We start from the raw sequence: 20,322 nt of genomic DNA, 5'->3' as shown, positions 1-20,322 counted from the left end.
GTTTAAGCCAAACCTAGAAAGCTTACAACAGAGCTGCATAGAAGTAGTATTTATTTCAGAATCACACTTTTAAATATGAGAATAACTTAATTATGAATTCCCGTTTAGCTCTTTTGTAATTGCAGAATTATATTTTTGCTGTTAATGTTAAATTAGAATAATTTTTAAATGTTACGTTGAAATAAAAATATGTATTGTAAATGTTAATGCAAAGGTAAATGAAGAACACTTTTTAAATGTGTGCAGTATGCTTATTTTCTCTGTAAGAACCGTAAATGTTAAGCTAAACAATTTACCTATGGTTTATGAGCAAGCTGGTTTGTTTGGTCAGACATTTATACACCAACTTTGATTTACTACAGAATGCTGTATTACACTTGTGAATTCCTCTTATCTAACCTGAATTTATATTCCATGGTCATAAATGGTATTCGTATAGTTATTAAAAGTAAGTGAATCTGGCCTGTGAGCTCAGTTGGTTACAGCACAATGTTATAACACCAAGGTCAAGGGTTTGAATCCCTGTACCAGCCAGCCGCCAAAAAAAAAAAAAAAGTGAATACAAACAAAACCAGCCAGCTGCAAAAAAAAAAAAAAGAGAGAGAGAGAGAGAGAGCTGAGATAAATCTGGGACCACCAGATAGCTACTTTCACAGTGCAGGAAACCAGAGGACATGAGATGTGATGAGGTTTACATACTGGAGGTTGGACAAAGGGTGGACATGATCATGCAGTGATGCTTGTGAAGAAAAATAATCTGACTAGTGGAACAAGAAGGACAGTATCATTTTAACAAGAATTTCTAACTATAGGTGATTCCACTATCTAAATACAGGTCATCCACATTTAAAAACGAGAATCACACCTTATCTATTGAAGAGTTTGTGTGAGTTTCATCTCTGGGGCTCATTTCTAGAAGGTGAGTATCTCAAATAGAGTATATCACAGATGCACATAACTGAGAATTTGCCTAAGAATAGGTGGTCTCTCTAGAATTTATCAGTCATCAATTACAGCTATATTACAACTATTCCATCATAATGATGAAATGCACTCATACTTAAAATGAAAAAGGATCACAAATACTAGGTCCATGAAAGACAATTATCCATTTCTGGATGACAGTACCTCTTCAATCAGCTTAGTATTTGACTTTTCTAATGAATCCACTCTTGAATGGAGGCTGCTGACTGTACTGCTGAAATTAATAAAGAAAAAACTCATTCGAAATCACACAGTCACAAAGGCAAGAAAAACTATGTTAGCCAGGACTTATTGTGTAGACTGACATGTACTAACTGCCCTGTCCAAATTGCTGTAAATATTGTTAAAATTATACTTAAAATTATCTTTTAAATGAACTTTTAATGTCCACTTTATGTGGCTTAATGAAGTACATAAACAGTGGTCTTCAATTCAACCCCCATTCTGTTTCCCCTCTCCATTTTCATAACTTAAGAGACCTCCAACGTCACCCATGGTTTGAAAAGTATGAATATGAGATACCCAGAATCAGGTACCCCGTCAGCCTGCAGCTAAACAAAGGTACAGTCAAAAGTCAGGTTATGCCACATGAACACACATTTTTTGCATTTTTGTTTAAATGGATCAAAATTGGACATTATTGTGCCTTTTATCAAGTATGTTGTCCAAGGTCTGCTTGATACTACCATCTCAAACTTTCTCTAATAAAATGTAATATGCTATATATATTACAGTAAAATCTATAACAGACACAACAAATGTTATACAAACCTCAGAAACAAGTATTGGTATTTTAGTTTAACTGGTGAAATAAAAAAAAAGTTTTGACACTCATACTAAATCATTTAAAAAATATAATTAGTCTTAGGTACACAACTTGAGTTTTCCACAAACAGCACCAGGGTGTTCCTGATGGTATGATAGTACACGACAGGGAAGATGGAAGACCAAGGTTATGGGTCCTGCTTTTATACTTCTAATTGCGTCATACTGAAAGTTGAAAAACCTTTCTGAGCTTCAGTTTCTCTTCTATAAAATCATACCATAATATTTTCCTTGCCTTTATGTGAGGATCAATACAATAATAATCAAAGAAGCACTTAAAAAAAAATAAACCCTCAATAGTGGTTTTCTTTGAGTAAGGAGTAATAGGTGAGTTCTATTTTTTTCTATATCGTATCGGTTTTCTATACTTTTGAAATATTTTAAATGTACAATAACTACTTTTTATTAGAAAAAGCAATGAAACATTATTAAAATATAAAGTATGCAAAAGTAAGGCACTAGTACTGCTGTAACTGATTAATACACATGTTGTAAAAGACTGAGAAAGAGAAAGCTCTTTGGACTAAATGGAATAGACTCTAAGATAAACTGTTGAGTGAAAATAGTGAAGTACAAAACGGTGTTAGTTTTATGTAAAAAAAAATTGGGGGGAAAGATATAAAAATATATATGAGAGTACTTCAAAAAGTTCCTCAAAAAACAGAATTAAAAGATAATATGAATCTTTCCATGAAATCTGAAGTAGCCTCATATATATATTCTTGTTTATTAGCATGAAGCATCTCTAGAGGTATACCCAAGAACCTAGTATATTAATTACTCCTGGGAAGAAGAAAACTAGATGGATGAAAATCAGGGAATGGGAGACTCATTTTATGCTCCTCTTGTACCTTTTGAAATTTGAAACATGTGAATGTATGACCCACTGTCAAAAAGTGAAAGTTTAAAAATAAAAAAATAACACAAAATTGCATTTAGAAATATAATCTCACAAATACAAATGATAAAATACACATATATTTCCTATTATTTCTATTATTAAAACCCCATGATTAAAAAAAAAGACACTGATATAAGGTCTTTCATAGTTCTACAACTTAAGAGGGAAATCAATTGTCACAGCATATTATTTATTTTTCTAAAATAGGAAAATGTTTCATTGTATTTTCTGATTATAATACATGTTAATTGAGTAAAACCCAGAAAATATAGAAAAGTACACAGTCCATAATAAAAATTATTCATAATCCCATCACCCAGGGACAACCATTTTTACTGATTATCAAATTTAATTAATGAGAACAGTTCATTTCTAAGTATGTAGCAAATATTACTCACTATACTTGTGCTGTCCAGCATAACAGCCACATTTCACTACTAAGCACTTAAAATGTGGCTAATCCAAACTGAAATGTGCTACAAGTGTAAAATACACATTGGATTTTGAAGACAGGATCAGAAAAAAGAAACCAAGGTGAAATATCTTATTAATGATAATTTTCAGGCCTGTTAGCTCAGTTGTTAGAGTACAGCCTTGTAACACCAAGGTCAAGGGTTCCATTCCCTGTACTGGCCAGTAGCCAAACAACAATAATAATTTTTTTATATTGACTACATGTTGAAGTAATATTTGGAGTATATTGGGTTAAATAAAATATATTTTTTAGGTTTTTTTTTTTACTTTTTTGATGCGGTTACCAGAAATTTTAAAATTACTGTGTCTCACATTATATTTCTATTAGACAAAACTCCACTATACTATTTACATACAGATCTCAGAAATTCTTCTCAGCTAGAGTATTCACTGACAGCTTCAATGACCAGATGACAATGTAAGGAGAAAATTTAACTCCTGCCACAGAAGATGACAGCCACATATACACATGAAGCCCTTTAAGACAGGAAAAATGAATTTTTGAACCATAAAAATGATATAAACTTATACCTTATCTAGCCTTTTTCTCAAGGGCCCAGAGATAAGTTTAAAATTCTATTTAAATTCTATGAAGATTCTATTTAAAAATCGAACTGTCATTGTCTGCTGAAAACGAATTATCTCCAATAATTCTCTGGATTCTTGATTTCTATTCTCTCTCTATTCGCTCAACCCCTTCTCAAAGACTTAGAAGGAATAGGATTAAGCTGAACTTAAGGGAAAAACAAAAATAAAAACCTAAGACAATATTCATAAGTGCGCTAAGTATCCATAATACTTACTTCAGCTGTCTATTTAATTCTTCCACGTAATTCTTTTGGTCTAATATGGCAGCAATTTGAACATTCCTAGAGGGAAGAAAAAGTAACTTTGTTCTAGCTGTAAAGGTATTTATTAGGTACAAAAAAAATTCTAAATTATCTAAAATTGTTATAAAACAATAATGGTAAAACAATATTGTCTTGCCTTTAAAGTAAAATTCAAGACTCTTTGTAATCATGTAGCAGTAACTATAACCTTTATTAAGTAAATTACTTGCCAATATATTTTAAATTTAAACACCATTAGATACTGAAATAAACCAGCATCTGTACACTTGTGAATAATAAGCTTTGATTCCTTTTATGACAAAACATAGCTTTTTTTTAAAGTTTTATTGAGACATAATTTATATATAATAAAATTTACCCATTTTAAATGCACAATTTGATGAATTTTGACAAATGTAAACCATTACCACCACCATCAGCATGGTACAGAACATTTCCATCACTCCAAAAAGCTCTTTCTTGCCCCTTTTCAGTTCCCTTCTGCCTTCCTCAGGCAACTGATTTACTTGCTATCATTATAGTTTTGTTTTTCCTAGAGTTTGCCTTTCGGGCATTTTACTTGAATGGAATCATACAGTAGTTTGTTTGTTTTTTTTTTTGGCAAAGCACATCTATTAAGATGAGTCTAATAACTACAGGTATAACCAAAAGTCCTCCTTCATACGAAAGCCTCCTTCTTCTAAGTGATTTTTCCCTAATTTGCTTTGGAAAGCTTGTAATGGAAGTGAAAATGAAACAAAGCAGGAACCACAGGGCGGGGAAAGAAACAAAAGCCACATTGGAAAAAGGTGGATCTCATACTGATTTGTGAAGAGCTATATATAAAAAAAAAATACAACGTGAAATAACAGGAAAATCATACCTTTCTTTATTTCCAATATCTTCTTCATTTTTTAAATACATGGAAAAATCAATCACTCCAACCTGAAATAAATAAAGTTATTTTTATTTAAAGGGGAGAAATAACTTTTCTTTATTGTTTAACAGACTGTTTACAACTTAAAGTAACGCCTGGATCCAGGAGTAACTGTACAAACTAAAAACACACTGCTTTGGGTACTAATCACTTTCACTTACTTGTGAGTCTAAATCCTCTCCCTTTACACACAGATTAGCATCTATCACATTCAGGCCAACCAGCAGCCCAACAATCACTGCTCCTTCTTCTTCCATCATTAGTGCATGATATTCATAGAACTCACTGTGAAAATTAAAAGAATAAAAACCTTAAATCATACATTTATTTCAAAAACTAAATTTTAAAATCTTAGCACTTTATCTTCCTAATCTTTCACTTTACAGACATGGAAGCAATCTAAGTTAGGTACATTTAAATTAGCCTTTCTAAATGTGAACAACTTCTTAAATTTTTGAAATGTAAATATCTACATAGAAAAGTTGAAAGAAAAGGACTGAAAGAGATAAAAGACGAAAAGGAATTTTGAGAGAAAGAGAAGCAAAGAGAGGTCAAAAGAAAAAGAAGCAGGCTGGCTGGTTAGCTCAGTTGTGGTTAGAATGCAGTGTTATAACACAAATTGTCAAGGGTTTGGATCCCCATACCCGCCAGCCGCCAATAACAGGCAACTCTGAGGCTTGGAACATTTCTGACTCTCAGAAGAATATAGTGACTGTTGATATGATTATGATACTTTCTCCTAGAGTTGAATTTTCAATCCTAGGACTCATTAAGACCCTTAGGATAAAGACTAAAGTGGAAAAATAACATGTGAAACATTTCAAAGCCTATGTTCAAGTCAATGCATTTGACAGGTATATTCTAAGTGTTCTTAATAGGTAATTATCAATTAAAGACATTTACAGATATCTATATTCCAAAAAATGTTCAAACAAGAGATTTCTGAAGGAAATAAGACAGTCTAAATAATAATTAAGACTTGTTAATACCTATCAGAGAAGTAGTCACTACTGTCTCACACCTTCCTCAATAAGTCCCATGTACATTAATTTAATCACTGTAATTAATCTTCAGAATATTATTGAGAAATTTCAGGTGCTTAAAGTATGGTCATCCTCACTCAACAAATGGAAAAACCAAGATGTAAAACCAAGTAAAATCAAAACCAGGACCATGGGCCAGCCCCGTGGCGCACTCGGGAGAGTGCAGCACTTGGGAACACAGCGGCACTCCCGCCGCGGGTTCGGATCCTATATAGGAATGGCCGGTGCGCTCAATGGCTGAGCGCGGTGAAGGTGACACCAAGCTAAGGGTTGCGATCCCCTTACCAGTCACAAAAAGACCAAAAAAAAAAAAAAAAAAAAAAAAAAACCAGGACCAAATTCTCCAGAACATCAGAGAGGTGCTCTAAGAGAACAAGGACTAATGGCAGGCTTCCGTGGGCCCACTCCTTTGACTGCCATGCTCTGAAAGTCTGTCTTAAACATTTGGCCTTCAATTTAAACTGTGCCCACAATGCAGTCGAAGCAATAATTTGGACATTCAAGATCTAAAAAGAAACCTGTGAAATTAAAGCCCCAAATTCCAATACAAATTTTTATCCAAAGAATTAACTAAAATTCAGAAAAATGAAACTAACTTAAAAATATAATGTATAAAAATTTCCCCTTATTGGTTGATAAGCATATGGTATTCATATTTTAGGCTAGTTCCTTATCCATTATGCCCCCACCATGTTTTTCTTTCTCATTTTGCTCCTTTTATTTTATACCATCTTATTGTATTTTACATATTCTTTTGTATTACATTTTCAATCCTTTTTGGAAGACAGAATAAAAATAAAATAAAAAATAAAAATGAACGTGCCTTAACGGTACTAACCTCAAGAGATCCCTCTGAATAATTAAGCAACGCAGATAATCAGCCATTTTCTTCTGCATGAGAGCTAATCGAAGCCATGCTCTTGCACGACCCAGGGGGGTCCTAAAAAGAGGAACCAATTGGTCAGAAAACAGCCCTAGCCCAAATATCATGGACTACATGTTCTACCTCTGCTGAGGAACATATTAACAAAGAAAAAAAGGGGCCGAGCCCGTGGCGCACTTGGTAGAGTGCTGCTCTGGGAGCGCGGCGACTCTCCCGCCGCGGGTTCGGATCCCATATAGGAATGGCCAGTGTGCTCACTGGCTGAGTGCTGGTCACGAAAAAGACAAAAAAAAAAAAAAAAAAAAAAAAAAAAACAAAGAAAAAAAGCATTTTATCATTTTTTTTTTTTTCATTTTTACAGTTTTAAGGCAGGTTTTACAGCATGCAAACCAATGCCTGGGAGCTAGGTAAATCTGCTCCTATAGGATACCTAGGTACCATTTTATGCCTTGGAAGAAATGACTCTCTAAAAATGAAAATGTAAAATGCATCAATAAGGTAGTATAATGCCTTTAAAAAATAAGTTTTAAAAATCATAACAAAGCTGAGAAGTTACAAAGAGGTAATTAATTAAAGAGAAATCACCACATGGCTTGCTGTTTTTCGAGTATTTCTTTTATCCCGATGCACTTAAATTAAATCTTATACCTCTCTTACCCAAGTTCTATCTTTTAGTAAAAATAAAAGCAAGTTTTACAGAATATGTATTTTTTTTTTATTGTTTTACACTTTTATTTCAATGTCTGTCTTTTTTTTTAATTTTTTTATTTATTTTTTATTTATTTTTTATTTTTTTATTTTTTTTTAATTTTATTTTGTCGATATACATCGTGGCTGATTATTGCTCCCCATCACCAAAACCTCCCTCCCTTCTCCCTCCCCCCTTCCCCCCCAACAATGTCCTTTCTGTTTGCTTGTCATATCAACTTCAAATAATTGTGGTTGTTATATCTTCTCCCCCCCCCCCCGGTTTGTGTGCGTGTGTGTGTGTGTGTGTCTGTGTGTGTGTGTGTGTGTGTGTGTGTGTGAATTTATATATTAATTTTTAGCTCCCACCAATAAGTGAGAACATGTGGTATTTCTCTTTCTGTGCCTGACTTGTTTCACTTAATATAATTCTCTCAAGGTCCATCCATGTTGTTGCAAATGGCAGTATTTCATTCGTTTTTATAGCTGAGTAGTATTCCATTGTGTAGATGTACCACATTTTCCGTATCCACTCATCCGATGATGAGTGGATACAGAATATGTATTTTTTAAAAAAGAGAGTGGTATCGTTCACTTTTATGTTTTCTTATGCAGAGAATGTTTTGGCAGGTAGTATGAAAGGAAACGCAATCTCTACTTCTAATAGCTAATAAGTTTCTTATAACAGCATTTTAATGAACACCATTCTTCAAAAAACATTTTTTACTTTTGTAGAGTTTGGTTTTTTAAAAAAATATAAATGTGTATTTTCATATTAAAATAAAACCAAATCTTGTATTTCCCTTTTTGAGAGTTAAAATTCCATTTTTCCCATCTTTGTTAAAAATCCCTACACGTAATATACCCTTATAAGTAACATCAACTTTGAATATCATTTACTATTTAATTGTAAAAACTGGGTTTGAATCCTGGCTCTTCTACTTGTTAACTATAACTTCTATGGCCTTTATTTTTCACATCCGTACAATTATAATAATAATAATCTCTACTCTATAAGATTGATTTAAGCACTAAATGAGATATTTCATGTAAAACTGTTACCTTATTACCCTTACACAGTGCTCAACAAGCAGCCATTTATCACTCAGTTAAGTCCAACTTACAAACATCTAAATGATCAAACTGCAGCAAAAACCGCTACCATATTCCCCTCAACAAATAAAACCCTACATTGTAAAGCTAAGAGAAAACAAACTAATAATCTGATAGAAAATGCTAAGCATAAAAAAAGTTATCCTATTCCCAAGAATTAAGATAAACTAAAGGGAGCACTTACATTTTAATTATATCCTAATGAATATAAGAACTTAGCCTTAGCACTTTATACCTGCAAAAAATTTTGAACACTCATGAATTCTTAGCTAGAATACTCCAGCTTTTAGGACATTTCACATATTGGTCTGATGAAACAAGCAGGTGACACTATATGTCCTAATTTTCAGAGGAAGAAAAGTAATTTTCACAAGTTCTATGGTATATAAATGGCTTCTCTCAGAACTCAAATCTCCTGAGCCTTTGCCCTGAATTCAGCTAAATTCAATCTTCTATTGACTGCCTACTATGTGCAAACTAGTTTAAAAATCAGAAAACACAGGTGCATAGCTGATACATCCAATCTTTTTTTTTTTTTTTTTTTTTTTTATAAAAGATGACCAGTAAGGGGATCTTAACCCTTGACTTGGTGTTGTCAGCACCACGCTCACCCAGTGAGCCAACCGGCCATCCCTATATGGGATCCGAACCCGTGGCCTTGGTGTTATCAGCACCGCACTCTCCCGAGTGAGCCACAGGCCGGCCCCGATACATCCAATCTTAAAGGGACCTGCGATTTCCTGCAATACAAGGCAGAATTGAAGTAAAGTGGCACAGTAAGTAGGAAATATAGTGATAAGAGCATAAAAGAAATTAATTAATTCTAGTGAAGGGGCCAAGAAAAACTTCATAAAGGAAATGGAATTTGAGCTGGACCATAAAGCATAAGCAGAGACATAAAGAGGGACAACCATGTGAAGATGCTGGGAGAAGACAGCTATCTACAAGCCAAGGAGAGAGGCCTCAGAAGGAACCAACCCTGGCAACACCTTGATCTTGGACTTCCAGCCTATAGAATTGTGAGAAAATAAACTTCCATTGGTTTTTTTTTTTTTTAATTAACAGAATTTTATTAGGAAAAAATAAAAGAAGGATACTTAAGGCTGAGAGAAGATGATAAACTAGGGTGTGAGGTACTTTAGAGAAACAGTAAATACACTTCTATGGTTAGGGATGAACAAGTAATAAGATTACTTACTTAAGACCAGGTAAATCCCGGACACTGGCTCCTATTTCCTCTGCTTCTGGGTACAGCTTCTCAACTAGTTCCAAAGGGCCCCAGATGGTTTTGTTATAACTCAAAAATGATTTTCTTACTGAAAAAAAAGAAAATATCATGCACACAGTTTCAACACATAAAATCGTAGTTAACTTCTTTTTAAATATTTAGTTTCAACATTTCTAACTTAACATACAATTACTCAGAGATCTTTCCTCTCATTTAATCACTACACAGCCCTGTTGATCAAGAGCTTGTTAAATCAGGATCCTGTTGCCCAACCTGCCATTTTTTTTCCACATCAGAAAAATGCACCTTGGCCATTCTTTCAGATCAGAAATATGCAGGGAGGCTGGCCAGTTAGCTCAGTTGTTTAGAACGTGGTAATGTAATATGAAGGTCAAGTATTCGGATCTCCATAATGGCCAGCCACCAATAAAGAAAAGAAAGAAAGAAATATACAGACAGACAATTAAAGTAAAAAATAAAGTAAAAAATAACCATGGTCATTCACTACCAGTCCTAAAATAAAAAGGCTGGTGGTCCTACAGATTGATCTTTATAAGTTTATTAAATAAACCAAGCACAAATAAAAAGTTATTTTACTTTTAAACACAAAAAAATGTAAATTTGCATTTCCTTTTATTTTATTGAGATTTGAGTAATATAAAACCACACATTTCTTTCTTAATACTGACCAGATCTCCTGCAGATACAGGGTGCCTATCATATGCTTCACCCAAGGACAACCACCAAGATAGGCAATTTTTCTCTGGGGTAGAAAATCACAAGCACCAGGTAACTTTGTAATGATTCATCAAGATAAGCCTATGACTGCTAGGGCATTGCTCACTATATTTGTGAGGTAAAGGATAATAAATTCTAGAAAATTTAGAGTTTAAAATTTAACTATTTTGGCCATCATTTGCTAAATTCCATTTAGGCAGTCTTGGGGGAAAATAAAGATCTGTATCAATGCTATTTTTAAAAAATAAACTTTTCTAAAAAGGAAATTAAAACTCAAGAAGGCCTGAGATCAGACTGGTAACTTCCTGATGTATTAAAAGAAGTATTTAGAGACTGATAATTTCAAGAGTGGGCAAAAACATGGGGAAACAAATGCTCATCTACTGTTGGTTGGTAAATCAGTGAAGGTTTCATAGATGTCAACTACCTATATCTTTTGACCCAATAATTATACTCCTAGGAATTCTAAAGAAATCCTAGAACATGTGCATAATGATATACACCCAAAGATGTTCTTACAGCACAATTTATAATAGTAAAATACTGAAAACAACCTAAGCGTGCATTACAGGAGAGTGGCTATCTCTAATTTCTGCTCAATTTCTCTGTAAACCTAAAACTGCTACCAAAATAAAGTCTACTACTTATAAAAAAAAAAGGATGGTTAAACAAATTATGGCATACACACACTCTAAAATATTACACAGCCATTAAAAATGTGATAAAGACCTCTATGTAAATGGAAAAGTCTCCAAGCCATATCATTATGTTTAAAAAAAAAAGAAGAAAGAAATCACAGAATAACATTCATAGCAAGATTATATTTAAAGTAAATGAGAAAAAACAGAAAAGAGCTAAAAGAATGACACTGATTTCCTTTAGGAAGACTAATTGAAGAGAATGAAGGAAACCATGTTTTGCTCTGTATATTTCTATGTTGTTTGATTCATGTACAAAAAGTATATTTCACTATTATTTATATAATTTTAAGAAATGATTTTAAATCTTTAAAGAAAGAAATGAGAGAAAAAAACAAAAAAAATGCAACAAAAAACAAAAAAAAAAGGAAAAGAAATGAGTATGTTAATAACATCATACGGGATTTCACAAATTTTGATGTCAAGGCTTCCTTATTGTTCTGAAGTACATTTTATTAAAACCAAGTTCAGGTACATCTCTTTTGCTTGTTCTACTTACCCCACTTTCATGCTCTGTAGTTAGAAGTCCTAAGCCTTCCCAACTTATCCACAGTCCTAATATACTAACAACAGTAAAGCTTCTTTTGCTTAATAATAGTCACTCTAATGTACAACTTTTACATAGCCCTCTACACAGATGCTGATCATATCAACTAGAGACCAAAACTGCCAACAATTATCATAAGCAAAAGAACCGTTATTATGCAATGTATATTTAAATATTAAATATAAAACAAACATTTTACATGTAACAAAACTTCAATATGAACTCCATAGCAGAATGCAATATTATAATCATTTCCGGGGATTGCTCACATTTCTACAATAACCCAATCCAAGACACTTTTTCTAGATGTTTCTGTGCATAAGGAGGTTTCTATTTCAACAACTATTTTAATGCACATTGTTCAACAGGCCTCAAACTACTAATATGAGTTCATATCAGAATCAAGTTTAAAATTTAAAATAACTCTGTATTTGGCCTAGAAAATGAAAGCCAGTTCAGAGTATACAGGTTGAAAAAATTTAAAAACCAAATAAGCTTTTTTATAAAACACTAACAGCTAAGCATTTTCTGCAGACTATCCATTAGAAAACATAAAATGAAAAAAAAAAGAAAGAAAGAAAACATAAAGGGGTAAGATATTTTCTCCCCAAATCAACCCACTCAATATTTTTTAAAGCAAAGTAGGAGCAATCATGGCCTCAAAAAATACCACATTTTCAAGGATATTTAAGATGGAAGGGCGGAAGATCTAAAGTGAATTAATTTTTTTAGATCTCATACCTTTAAGACCGTGTTTCAGACAATGTTCCATAACAACAAAGAACTGCTGCAAGGGGGGATAGTCAGAATCCAAAGTGCGGCCAAAGCTTAGAGCAGATTCAATGAGTCCTTTGATACTCAGTTTAGCCATGTTTAACAAGTTTGCTCTCTCTACAGCTGTGGGGTCTTTTGTAGCTGAAAGAATAAGAAAGGAGTCCAACATCACCTGCAAGATTCAACAATGAAAAACATACACACTCTTCCCTTCCCCTATAAAGCCAATAGTGGTTTGCTTTTCTTTGGTCAACAAACTGAATGTCTGTCTCCACAGCTAAACTATACTCGTAGTTAACTTTGTTTGTCTCTCTCACACATATCATAGAAAACTACCATGCCCACTCCAGCCAAAGTTTATGAATTATTCTCAACATCCCACAAATTTGCCATTCTCCTGTGTTTACTTCTGTGGTACCTCTTCACAGAGAGTAAAAAATCATTTTTAAATGATTTTCCGTTGGAGATAAGTTTGGGGTCATATACATGTTTAAGGGTCTCATGCAGAAAGGCGTACAGCTGGTACAGTCTAAGCATAATTCCAAGGCAAAAATGTGCAGAATAAACTGGCAATAAAATGAAAGGTAGTTAAAATTCTAAGATTCCAGTATCACCTATAACAAACATGACAGGTAAAAGACACTGACAAATAAGGGTATTCAGGAAAAGTCACTCATTTTTTCAGTCATTTAAATCCTCTTTCTGTTTTATTTTATTCCAGCTGTAGCTCAATTTGCACGATTCCCTTATTTTTCAAGAGGAAAAAAAAGCAAGGATCAGTTTCACATTAAAGTTCCCTGCCCTTCCACACAGCTGATGATGCCCACTTTTTTCAGTTTATCAAATTAATAATTGCATTTTTTTTAGAAGGCCTGGTTTTTAATTGATATTTTCAAATCATAAAAATATTGTTTTCTTTCCTACAAATTTTATTCTGTTTACTTGGACATTCAGTCCTCATACTCTCATCCCTGTTATGACTGGCGGGAATATTTTCAGGAAACACAGATGACAAAACTGAGGTGCAGAAAAATGAAGTACTTAGTACACTTAGTACATTTCATAATCTCTGACAAACTTACAAGTCCAAGTAATCAAAGTGGCCATTTTTCCTTCACTGAACAAAATCCAGAGTTCCCAATTACCTAATATTTTAGTTCTGATCTCAGATAGCTAGGCGTGAAGCCCGACACTGAATCCTAAGCAACTTAAAACGCAAACAGCCACATAGGCTGTGACCAGGCTGGCTGGTGGAAATGTCCACACACATCATTTCTTCAATATGCATCGTGGTATGACTCCCTCTTTTGAGGCGGGGGGAGAGGAACCACTCGATGGTTCATAATCCGTGGCAATTCTCATTTTCTTACAGTGCCCATCAGAACCTGTAACATGCGATGGGACAACCATACAAAAGGCGGCTGTGCAGTGCAGGGCGACAGGTCCGTGCTGGGTACCGGCAGTTCCCACGCCAAGGGGCGTTTACACCGCGGCCACACCCGGCTGGCCTCGCGGACTTGTCCCGCCGGGACGCGATCCTCAAACCGGGTCGCAGGTGCTCGGGGACACCGGGGAAATGGCCAGTCCCGCATCTTGCTGGGGCCTAGAGCGCTTCCCTGCCTCTCTTCCTTCCTCTCCCCGCTCTCCCGCCCCAGCGAGGCTGCCCACAGGCCTTGTGGCGCCCCAGCGCCCTCGCGGAGGGCTCACCCAGGGTCTTGCGCGGCATCGCTCCCCCTGTCCAGCCCTCGGCGTCCGGCACCCCGGCCGAAATCTGAGATGCCTCTTCCCTTCGCCACCCCCAAACCTGAAAAGTCATCTTCCGTCCCCAACTGTTCCCCCAACCCCGGCGCGACAGCCCGGCCGGCCCGGTCCTCGCCCCCTGGAAGCCGTCGGACCGCGAGCCTCCGGCCACTAGGCCCCAGAACGCCGGCGAGGGGCGAGAGAGAACGAGTGGGGGCCGCTCGTTGCCATGGCGACCCTCGAGTCCCGGGCTGCCCCCGCCCACCGTGGGTGCGGGCCTCAATTCGTACTCGGCGGCCTCAGTGCCGCCCACCCAGTCCTCCTCGCCGGGCCGCGGCCTTCAGCCCGGGACGGAGGGTCCGGCGTCCGCTCTCGGCCTACTCCCCTTACCCATGGCGGCGGTGGCGGCGGCGACGGCGCGGTCTCCGGCGGGGGCTCCCTCGGCCCGGCCAGCAGGTCCCTCCAGGCCCGCGGCGGCCGCCACCGCATCTGCAACCAGGCCCGCGGTGGCCCACAGCGCCCCCGGCGGCGGGAGGACGCCCGGACGGCCCCGGCGGGGAGCGGCGCCCCGGGTGGAGCAGGGTCCCGCGGAGCCTGCAGCCGGCGGGAGAGGAATCCCGCCCTAGCTAAGCCTCTTCGCGTCCACGGTGACTGGAAGGAGAAGGAGCATGAAGGACAGCTCGGGTGTGAGGAGCAAGAGAGCTGGAACCTTGGCCCGACCACCGGTCTCTCGGCCTGGCGGCTTCGCCCGAGCGCGGAGGCTGGATTTCCGCGGGGAGGCGAGCCCCGCGCAAACGTCTCCATGCACCGCGGCTGGCCGGGCTCCATCCCGCACGCCTGACCGCTTCCCTTCCACCTTCGCTAATTCATGGCGGGGACCGAGAGAATTTAGAAAATGTGAATTAACAGTAGGCAGAAGTCTACTGAAACTATTTAGACAGCTCCAAATCACGACGTTTAAAACAGTTAATACTGGTTTATAAAAAGAAATGAGCAACGGTCTCAATCAAGGGGAAAAGATGTATGGATAAAGCTAGCGTTCTCTCATTTCGGAGAAGGGAGAAAACAACTTCCTGGTCAGGTGACACTAAGTTTAGGTTACATCAGTTTGGGAAAAGTAAGCAATTACCTAGATAAATCGGCAGCTGTTGAGACTCGTGACATGTCTATCCTCCCGGTAAACGCTGAAATACGACTGACCTGTTCATTTTTCTCCTCTCCAAATGACGGGTAAAAAAAGAGGGATTTGTATTCTAAGTGCATTTAGAAATGAAAAGAAAATTAAGTATTTATTTTATAGACTCATGAGAAAAATGGAAAAGGCTTTATTTTCTAGGTTGTCCCCCCCGCCCCGAGACTTTATGAGGTAACAAGGAGGAAAGAAATTTGATTGAGAAACAATCTTTATTTAAATTAAAAAACATCTCTTCCTTTGAGGCAGACATTCCTATGTTCCCAAACACATTTGCTGGATACTCTAGTCCCCTTGTGCTGAACAGAATTGGAATTTTTTTTTTTTTTTTTTTTTTGGCTGCTGGCATGGAGATCCAAACCCGCGACCTTGGTGTTATAAGGCTGCACTCTAACTGAGCTAACCAGCAGGCCCCAGGATTGGAACTGTGTGCTTAAACTACACTTAAACAGGGTTGAAGCAGAGAATATTAACATATTCTGAGCCCTTGATCTACTAAAGCTAAGAATTTGATTTTTTAAACTTACAAACATAACTATGTAACAAAAATAAGAATTTTTAAAAGCTCATCACATACTGAAGTACAGGGAGTAAAAGTAAATGTATTGAATTTGCTTTAAAATATCTCAGCAAAGAAAAGAAAGATGTTGAAAACAATTGCAACCCAATGTAACTTGAATAAGGGTGATGGGTATATGGGACTGCATTGTACTATTCCACTTTTGTTTGAAAAATTTTATAATTTTTTAAAGCTTATCACAAAAAATAAGCTATTAAAAAAAAAAAAAATCAAGGCTGGCCCACTTAGATCATTTGGATAGAGCACAGCCTTGTAACACCAGGGTCAAGGGTTCAATTCCCCTTACTGGCCAGCTGCCAAAAAAAAAAAAAAAAATTAACGTAAAAATCTTTCACTATGTGCCAAAGCAATATCCACACAAGAGCTGAAAGTCCGACTTTATTCTCTATGTCCATCTTGGTTCACACACTTCCCAGGATTATGAGTCACAATAATCAGTGGTGACCTGAGTGGAATGAGATGGGCCTATCCTACTAACTACAAGCACTCTTTTTAATGAGTGAAGCAGTCCACTGAATCCAGGTGGAATCACTTGTCACATCATGCCACAGAGCTTTCAGTCACCGCCCCAGCTGGCCCAAGACATGGTTTTCTTATAATGACAATTGTAATGATTCTGAACATCTGTATAGCACCTGGAAAATGTACACAACACTGAAATGGGCAACACATAATGACTGCGAAAATCACTGAAGTACTAATCAGAACACTTAGGTCTGGCAATGACTTGCCCAGGGTCATATGCTAATAGAGAATATTTCATAAACATGTACAATGAAAAAATAAAATGAGGGCCGGCCCGTGGCTCACTCGGGAGAGTGTGGTGCTGATAACACCAAGGCCCCGGGTTCGGATCCCATATAGGGATGGCCGGTTCGCTCACTGGCTGAGCGTGGTGCTGACAACACCAAGTCAAGGGTTAAGATCCCCTTACCGGTCATCTTTTAAAAAAAAAAGAAAAAAAAGAAAAAAGAAAATGAAAATGAAAAAGAGAATAGCTGCCTAGTTAGCTCACTTGGTTGAGAACACCAAAGTCAAGGGTTTGGATCCCCGCAGCACTGCCAGCCAGACAAAAAAAAAAAAAAACGTCTATGCTAGGTACTCTATAGGGTTTAATTTGAGAAAATATCCATAAAAATTATTGGTAGATTTAAAAGCATTCTACTATTACTACTGCTACTATTTTTTTTTTAAAGCAGTAAATGTAATACAACTACATATAGGTACCGTTATAAAGATGAAGATAATCCTTTTGACAGGGAAAAAATCAGAAAAGGCTTTTTGGAGAAGGTGGTATCTGTCCAACTGGGTAGAGTTGCATAAATGGTAGCGGAGGAACAGACAAATCTAGACAGAGTACAACAAATGGGAAAAAGAAAAGATGCACAGGGAACAGCAAAAATAGTTTAGTACGGTTACAAAAAAGACACAAAGTATTACAGAATTATCTCTACTACAAACTATTGGGTCCAACCTATCAGAGGAATACAAAAGCAATTTTAATAGGTTGCAATCAGCTTCGTTTTTAAGGAAATAGTGGGAAATATTAGAGTGTATCACATATAGAAAAGGGTAAAGACAGTCTTACGACTATTGTTTCAGATGCACACACATGCACCTATTTACGTTGTCATGATATAAAATGGATTTTTTTATTGTGGGTTGTGGTAATTTTTGTTTTTTAAATGCCAGTCTAAATCATCATCCACTAAACTACTAGTTATCACTAAAGGATGAGATTACAAAGAAATTGCATTTTCTAAAATCTATAGTATTTGAAATTCTCACTAAAATCATATACCGCTCTGTAATTAGAAGGAAAAAATGTTTTAAAGAAAGAAAAATTATGCCAAGACTTTTAAGCTCAGAGCACTGTGAGGTAGATGGTGGCATTTACAGAAATAGGGATCACAGGAGGAAGGGATTACATGAAGATGGAAATTTCCATTTTGTGTGTTCTGAGAATATTGTGACTATTCTGAAGGCATGAGCTAGAAGGCATTTTATAACTAGAACCTGGAAGACAGATAGTGTGTGGTATAGGTTCGGTAAATAGCCACATAGAGAATGACTGAAGCCAGTGACTGTCCAAGAAGCAGCAGACCAGACCAGATAGAGCTCTGGGGAAGACCTGCCTGTAGAGAGTGAGGGATCAGGAGAAAAGAGTGAGTGGAGGTAGCAAGCAGAAGTCAGGAGGCAGGAACTCTGAACTGATTCAGCAACTGGGCCACTGGAATGGCTCCATCCCGGCTTTACACTTTTACAAGGAGACCCTTGCCTAGGCTTTTGACCATTAGGTGCTTTTGATCTGGAACTGCACAAAGTGAGTGCCCAATAACGTTCGTGATTGGTAGTCATTGCTGTTCTTAGTCCTTAGCATGTAAGTCCTTACTTGTGTTACCCTATAAGCTCCTTTAAGGTCTGGTCTGGGTTTAACCTCCAACTCCAATTCTATCTTAACTGTAGAAGATGTTTCCTAATTCCTTCAAATAACTAAATGGCTAGAATCTTGCAACCGAGCCAGATCCAAAAGTGACAGGAAGCAAGGAACTCCTCCCCAGACTCTTCTTTAAACTTTTAATATGAACCACTGACTAAACCAAAAGAACTTTCTTATTCATTTCACTCCCAGGAACTAAAATTATCTCAAATTCCTTCCTGATTTATACCCTCATGATATGTAACCACTATTTAAGTCCTATCACAGCAAACTTCCCAGTTTCTCCTATCTGATCTACAATCTCTCCATGATCAAGCCCATCCTGTTCATTCTCCATAAATATCCTTATGAAACCAACAATCCTTGGTTTCAGGTTTAGAGCATAATCAATGTTTCACACCTATCAGTACAGGAAAAAATGCTGGACAACTCTGAACTTAATTATTATTCAGTATTAATAATTGACAAAGTAAGATCCACCAGTAGAAAACCATTTATTAAACAAAAACTTCAATAATTTTAAAAAACATGAGGTAGAAGCAACAATTTTAACATTTTCAACACTCATTAAAACAACAAATCCTCAAGAGAGATAGATTCCCCCCCAAAGAAGACAGTGATACATTGAGGTTAAAATCTGTCACCATACAAATAATTAATCACTTTAAGGTAATTTTGTTTTACAAAACATCTTTACACAAAAAGAGAAAACTGAGTAAAGCCTGCAAACAAAGGGGCATATGATCATGAATAAGTGAAAACAGGGATATACCTTTTTAATTTGTTATCAATTCAGAAAGCAAAATTTCTCTCAAGAGTAAGAATTATTTTCTTTTATATCAAAATCTACTCTAGAATGCTGAAATGCTGAATATGGAAAATAAAAAATGGGGATATTAAGGGGAAATAGGAAGTTAATTGGAAGTAATCAATTCATGTCATAGTTTAAAAGACCAGATTTAAAGTGAAAATATCAGCAAAGTCAAGGAGAAAAAAAAAAAAAGAATGGCAAAATGGCCTTCACATCAGGATCTCTAAATACAGAAAAGAACCACACCTATGTATTCATAATCACAAGATTGTACTTAAATGATGAAAACAAATCAACTTTCTTTATCCAGTCTTTTAAATAAAATTCTTAAAGATCAAGTTTGTCCTGAAATTTTATTTTAGTTTTTATTTTTTTGGCAGCTGGCCAGTAGGGGGATCCGAATGCCCTGCAATTTTAGACTTACGAGTTTAAAGCTCAGATCCAAAAGTTAATCCATCTTTTAAAGCTAGTAAAAAATCCATCAAATATGTTCTAGGGCCAGCCCGTGGCTCACTTGGGAGAGTTTGGTGCTGATAACACCAAGGCCACGGGTTCAGATCCTATTTAAAAAAAAAAAAAAAATTCTAGATCATACAAAAATACATTTATAATATCTATAAATTTAGACTTTTGTAGTTTGGGGTACACCTGTATTTAAAAGTAAAAAATTACTGTGTTAAATTTTGTATGGTGATAGAATTTTATGTTTAACAAGATTATACAAAAAAATTTTTTTAAACTGGATCTCTGAACAGAGTCCATTTAGTTCATTTCACACCCTTTGGAGAAAAGTAATCTCCACAGTCTAACCAGGCACTGCGTTTACAGCAAACCCAAATTTCGAATACTAGGCACTAGGTAGAGATGTGAAAAGGCAAGGAAAATAGTGCTTTATCT

At 36.5% G+C, this 20,322-nt stretch overlaps 1 protein-coding gene across 7 annotated transcripts in view; it reads right to left on the bottom strand.

Annotated features, from left to right (window-relative positions):
* The window catches only part of RUFY2 (RUN and FYVE domain containing 2), a 53,820-nt gene extending 38,931 nt beyond the window's left edge, over positions 1–14,889 (bottom strand). For 6 of the 7 annotated variants that reach the window (XR_010024054.1, XM_063102543.1, XM_063102545.1 and 3 more), the window contains exons 1-8: positions 14,793–14,889; positions 12,630–12,803; positions 9,876–9,993; positions 6,833–6,934; positions 5,113–5,236; positions 4,898–4,959; positions 3,988–4,053; positions 1,129–1,198 (exon numbers count right to left, since the gene is read on the bottom strand). Coding sequence is in view for 6 of the 7 variants with exons in the window: in XM_063102543.1 (XP_062958613.1) it covers positions 1,129–1,198; positions 3,988–4,053; positions 4,898–4,959; positions 5,113–5,236; positions 6,833–6,934; positions 9,876–9,993; positions 12,630–12,803; positions 14,793–14,796 (720 nt within the window). In the remaining variant the exon portion in view is untranslated. The remainder of the gene's footprint in view (positions 1–1,128; positions 1,199–3,987; positions 4,054–4,897; positions 4,960–5,112; positions 5,237–6,832; positions 6,935–9,875; positions 9,994–12,629; positions 12,804–14,792) is intronic. The other variant, XM_063102544.1, reaches the window with a different exon arrangement.
* Between the last annotated feature and the right edge of the window lie 5,433 nt (positions 14,890–20,322).

The sequence above is a fragment of the Cynocephalus volans genome, chromosome 7, assembly GCF_027409185.1.
Source record: "Cynocephalus volans isolate mCynVol1 chromosome 7, mCynVol1.pri, whole genome shotgun sequence".
NCBI classification, from domain to species: Eukaryota; Metazoa; Chordata; class Mammalia; order Dermoptera; family Cynocephalidae; genus Cynocephalus; species Cynocephalus volans.
The sequence above is the reverse complement of the archived record's forward strand: the minus strand, read 5'-3'. Positions and strand labels throughout refer to the sequence as shown.